The following is a 6,000-nucleotide window of genomic DNA, read 5'->3' on the forward strand; positions in this document are numbered from 1 at the left end:
ACAAAAATCAAAATTCCTCTCCCAACACACCAATCTCAATCAGCAGAGGTAACCAACTATAATCTAATAGTCTATTGTGTACTGTAATTGTTCTTAAAGCTTTTCCCCTCACTCTATTTGTCGAATCCATCTTCCAAGTTCCATAAATTTTGCTTTTTAAATGTCTCTGGAATCCATCCCCTCCTACCATCATCTCTTACCTGGACTACTACATTAGGCCATTAACTGGTCCCTCTGTCTTCAGTCTTGTCCCTTTTTAATTTGTTCCCCACCAATTCATTCTAAAATCAATGATTTTTCTAAGATGCAATTCCGATCATGAGGTCATGCTCAAAGCCCTTTGGGGCTTCCCATCACCAGCAGTATAAATGGCTCATATGACCATTCCTGATATTGCTCTACCGCCCTTTCAAATTTATCTCCTCCTACCTCATAATACCCTGTGCTCAATCACATCAAGATACTTGTTCAGTTCACACCATTGTGCCTCCAACATGATTCCTCTGCCAGGAGCATTCCTTCCCACCCAGACCACCTCTAAGATGCAAGTCATCATAGGCTAAGTCTTCCTCCATAGGCAAATCTTCTCTGATCTTTAGGCAGCTGAGAACTTTCATTGAACTCTATTCACACAGCTCTGAGTGAACTTATCAGTCACTTTCTGTTATTCATCTGTCTCTCTTACAAAAGCTTCTTGACAGCAAAAACAGTGTCTTATTTATTTATAGCTGTAGCTACCTCTATCCCCAGAACTCAACATTTTTCCTGCCACATAATAAGGACTCAACAAATGCCTGATGAATGAATGCCCAAACATGGGATTTTCCTTAGGAACCTACAATCGTAATTAACTTCATCCTATGAGCCCAAAGTAAAGCCAACTGCCAATAAGGAGTGACCTCAAACTCAATTTCAATCTTTTTCCTGATATAAATTTTGTATTACCTTACTTGAAAACCCAGCTCTGAATAGTACAATTTCCCCTGCTTCATTTCTCCCTCTCTCATTTCCTCTACTCTTTTTTCCTCCTCTCCTGCCAGCAACAGAAACATCTAAGCAGTGAGAGAGATGCTAGAAGATCTGGGTTTTGGTGAAAACCTGTTCCCAGAGAAGCTGTGCTTGACATGGACATCTGTTGGCAGGAGCAGATCAGACCAGGAAGACCAGGGCAGCAACTTGTGGCAGAGAACAGCACTTTAGTAACAGAGTCCCTGAAGCTGACAAATGACAAAACACTTAAGGAAATTGACTTATCACAAGCTGCCATCATGTATCTGTCTATTGGTGGGAAATCAGAACTGTTTTAAGATGTAAAATCTAACAATGAATTTACCCACTTAACTGCCAATAAACCAGCAAGTCATACTTACGGAATGGTTCTTATTTATTGCAATGTCAATATAACTAAGAAGAATGAAAAATAAGGCTTGATGGGGGTGGGGGAGCATTCCTTATCAACAGGGTTCTGATCTTGATTCACAAATTAAGCTGATTTATGAAGTGGGGAATGGGGGTGCGGGTGAGGGGGCAGTTGAAAACACCACTATGAGAAAATTGATCTTTTTATCTGTGCCTGTTTAAATCTGTGATCACATAAGAGAGTAACTGATAAGACAGGAGCCATGTGGTAGGCAACCAATACCAATAAAATGACCCCAAAGATCTAGATCCCTGGTATTCACACCCTGGTGTAATCCTGTACCCTGGAGTGTGGCCTGGATTTATGGGTTCTTTTCTAGCAAACAAAATGTAGCAGAAGCCACGGACGTCACTCCTGAGGTTAGGGAACAAAAAGACCGTGGCTTCTGTCTTGGGCACCATCTCTCACCCACTTACCCTCTCTCTTTCTCACCCTGGGTGAGGGAAGGCAGCTGTTGTTTTGTGAACCACCCTATGGAGAGGCCCAGGTGGCAAGGAACTGAGGGCAGCTCAGGCCAACATCAACAGACTGGTAGAGCACACAGTGAAGCCACGCCCGTAATCCCTGACCCACAGAAACTGGGAGATAATGAACACTGTTTTAGCTGATGAGTTTTGGGGTAATTTGTCATGCAGCAATAGATAGCTACTACAGGCTAATTCCTCCGCATCTGTCAGAGAAGATCTGAAATCCACCCTAACTATTTTATTATTAAGTGGGGTCCCAAAGTGAACATCCCAATAATTGCTTGGGTTTATTCACTGGTTAAATAACATTTGCTTCTTGACCCACTGATACTAATAATTATAATTTATTACTCTTCTGTTTCAGTTGCTGAGACCTCTAATGGCCTAAGATTCAAGCACTGATTGTGTTATTAAATAAAAATGCTTTGAGTCTGGTCAGAATCCATTAGTGCTAAATACCTATACCAGGATGAATAAAATGGGAAAATTAGAAGAGCCTGTACCTGCTTGAAGGCAAAACCTTCTCTTCCATGTGGAAATCATGATTCATCCCAATCTCCTTGCTCAGCTTGGAAACATCATTAACTGTATCTATCAGACCTGTGACAGAAAGAACATATGAGATACACCTGAAACTAATGTTCTATGTCACTTATACCTCAAATGAAAAAAGAGAACTTATGGGGGACACCAGTGAACTCAAAGAAGTCTGATTACTATTTTATTCAGAGATTCACTCCACTGAGTAGGCTCCAAATTGAGATTCATCACAGTGACTTTACACACACTCATTCGACCATTCCAGTCAGTTATGTTTTCTGAACTCTAGATCCCGTGACAGAGCCTCTCGGTAGCCCAGCATGGGGGTAAGGGAGGACAAAGAAGCTATCTTATAAAAAAACAGAAAGTGAAACTGATTAAAAACCTTTCTCTTAAGAAGTAAAATAATGAAGTGGCAAAGAAATAATCTGTGATTTGCAAAAATAATGTTTATCTAAGGATATTATGATTCCACTCTCCTCTTCCTGCCTCTGATGGAAGTTAAATTCTCCACACAGAGGGTACTGAATGGCGTCAATCTCACTTGGTCTTCTAAAGTAGTTTCCAGAATTTAGGGTTTCACAGACTAGTAAATTTCCAAAAAGATTTTGAGCAACTGACGACAGCTTGCCAACTTTTTGTTCTGTCAGGTATGGATAGTATGAAATAAGCAAATAAAAAATCCACTGTAGGGGGGCTTCCCTGGTGGCGCAGTGGTTGAGAATCCGCCTGCCGATGCAGGGGACACGGGTTCGTGCCCCGGTCCGGGAGGATCCCACATGCCGCAGAGCGGCTGGGCCTGTGAGCCACGGCCGCTGAGCCTGCGCGTCCGGAGCCTGTGCTCCGCAACGGGAGAGGCCACAACAGTGAGAGGCCCGCGTACCGCAAAAAAAAAAAAAAAAAAAAATCAAATCCACTGTAGGTACTTCCCTGGTGGAGCAGTGGTTAAGACTCCACGCTCCCAATGCAGGGGGCCCAGGTTCGATCCCTCGTGAGGGAACTAGGTCCCACATGTATGTCACAACTAAAAGTTTGCATGCCACAACTGAGGAGCCGGTGAGCTGCAACTAAGGAGCCCGCAAGCCGCAACGAAGACCTGGTGCAACCAAGAAAAAAAAATCCACTCTACCACCACCAAAACCATTTCATAAAAGAAAAAGGATAGTTTAAACTCCCAAAAAGCAGAAAGGGAATACAGTCAGAAAAAAGACTAGTCCTTAAAATTGAATCAATTTAGCTTTAGGAAAAACTCATTATAATATCTTTATTTCATTTCACACAGTATGCTAAGAATTTTGTCACAAACTAGCTCTAGCATTTGGGAACCACTATTCTAAGTTCTTAGTACAGACCCACCTGATAGCATTCTTACATAATTGGCGTACACGGTAGTTATTATTACTTGGTATAAAAGAGCTGCACACAATAAATCTATTTTCTCACTCTCTTTCAATGAAGCTTCATAATTTGTTCACAAAAAAGTATTTGGCTCCAAGATGTGGAGGGGATATAAATGAACTAAGATTGGCCATGAGTTGATAATTTTTGAAGTTGGGTGATGGGTAAATGGGGGTTCATTATTCCAATCTCTCTACTTTTGTATATGTTTAAGTTTTCCATAAGCAAAAAGGCTTAAAAATGTAAAAAGGAAAAATTGCAGAAAAGAGGTTTCATAGGAGAATGCCTTTGTTCTTAGAAGATATACGAAATATTTAGAGGTAAAGTCATGACTCTATAACTTCAAGAAAGAAAAAATACATATGTAAAATACAATAAGAGAAAAAAACGGTGTGGCAAATATTAATGTGGGCATTCGTTGTTTTTTTTTACTTTTCAACAGATTTGAAATATATCAAAATAAAAAGTTAAGGGTAAAAGGGGATTGTAAAATTTACCAAAAAGCCACCAGTAGTTTCCGTTTAGGTAAACGTAAAGGTGAACTGAACCTTACTCAGGTGGACGGGAAGTTCCCTTTATTTTTGCAGTCTCTCTGAAGTCTTCAGTTTTGGCCAAAATGGCAAAACACAGTCAAATATGCAAACAGACGTACTGCTAATTCAGTAATGCAAAATCAGGACTAAGAGAAAATCTTCAAAGGGAGATTGAGCTGCTTGTAGCAGCTTATTGAAGGAGTGAGGAAAATATACACAGAAACACTTCCCAACTACAACAAACCAAAGCTCATAGCCTGCTTTGACAAGATTGTTCTGTCGCTCAAAAGTACCATAGCACTATGCAACTCCTACAGCTGTAAAATTCAGGAACAGGGAGGGTTCAAAGAGAAATTAGAGGTAAAAAGTAACTAAAATAGATTTTTAAAATCCAGATCCCAAGGACAAAGACATTTTCAAGATAATTTGGTAACTTAACCAAGTCAACCTAATATATAAAATTTCGAAATTATTAAAAAAGAGGAGTTTGGTTATTCAGGTTAGAGAGTTGTATTGCCCAAATCAGGATTCCAAAGCACCCAATTTGCTGCTTTTCCTTAACCAGCAGCGACCCCGTGTGGCTACAAGAGAAAGAAATGCGATTGAATTTAAAGAATTTAACTCAGGTTGTTACACGTGGACAGGCCTTCTGATTGATGACTGCTGAAATTACCTGGTGGTTAGTACAAGAGAAGTGCTGGATGAGTCCCAGTGAGATCAGACGTAAAGTGTGGAAGAGACTTTGTGCCCCAATAGGAACATAAAAGAACATCTCCTATAGTATGAGCTAAAGAGTATGAGGCCAGAGCAGCATTACTAATGCAGTCAACGAAGCACCGAGAGAACACAATGCCCATCTGGGATCATTTCCGTTCTTTAAAATCTACCCCAGGTGTCTGCCATTTTCCACCTACAAATTCAAAATAAAAGAATACAAAGCTGGCTCTGAACTGACTCAACCTCACATCTTGTCAGATTCAAGAAATCGCCCTTGGGTCATTTCTTTCTCCAGGACCAAAAACTCTGAAGAACTTCTGGTCAACAGGGGGCCTGGGGCCTGAAAGTAGAGATTGGGGGCGGGGGGGATGAGGAAAAAGGGAGATAGAGAAGTGCGGCGCCGCGGGCTCCTTCCCACCTGACCCACACTAAGCACCCCGAGGGCCGAGGCCGGGGCCGGCGGGGCTGGACCTACGGGAAGGGTGGACCTTGGGGCTTCTCATGTCTTCCCGGGTCGGTCCTGAGGTTTCGGGCTTACAGGGCCCGCTCTCTGCATCGCCGGGGTCCTCCAGGGGCACGTTTTCCTCCACGTCCCTCATTTTGCTGATGGAATCTGGGTGGGGGAGAAATGGGGTACTGTGGGCGGCGAGGAAGGGGGCTCTCCAACTACCGAAGGGGTCTGGGACCCGGGCAATCGCGCCCGACCTGGACAAACTAAGAGGAGGGTGGACAGCTTCAGGGTCTCTCGGGGACCGACAGGAGCAGAGGAGGCTGGAGGAAAGGGTCTGGGGAATCACAGAGAAGTGAGTGCTGGCTCCGCAACCAGGAAACTGAGGCCAGAGGGGCGACCTGCTCGCCCGAAACGCCCGCCCCAAGCCCACCCGGGCTCCAGCAGCAGGGGGAGCCCACGGCGCTCAAACGCCAA

General features: G+C 43.1%; 1 protein-coding gene across 1 annotated transcript in view; it reads right to left on the reverse strand.

The window, feature by feature from the left end:
* TCP11 (t-complex 11) overlaps nucleotides 1-5,674 on the reverse strand; it is a gene marked incomplete at both ends in the record, with an annotated part of 28,840 nt that extends 23,166 nt beyond the window's left edge. The window contains 2 exon segments of the mRNA XM_079713361.1: nucleotides 2,391-2,487; nucleotides 5,551-5,674. Of these exon segments, the coding sequence (XP_079569487.1) occupies nucleotides 2,391-2,487; nucleotides 5,551-5,674 (221 nt within the window).
* Nucleotides 5,675-6,000: the final 326 nt, after the last annotated feature.

This window comes from Hyperoodon ampullatus (genome assembly GCF_949752795.1).
Source record: "Hyperoodon ampullatus genome assembly, chromosome: 10".
NCBI lineage: Eukaryota > Metazoa > Chordata > Mammalia > Artiodactyla > Ziphiidae > Hyperoodon > Hyperoodon ampullatus.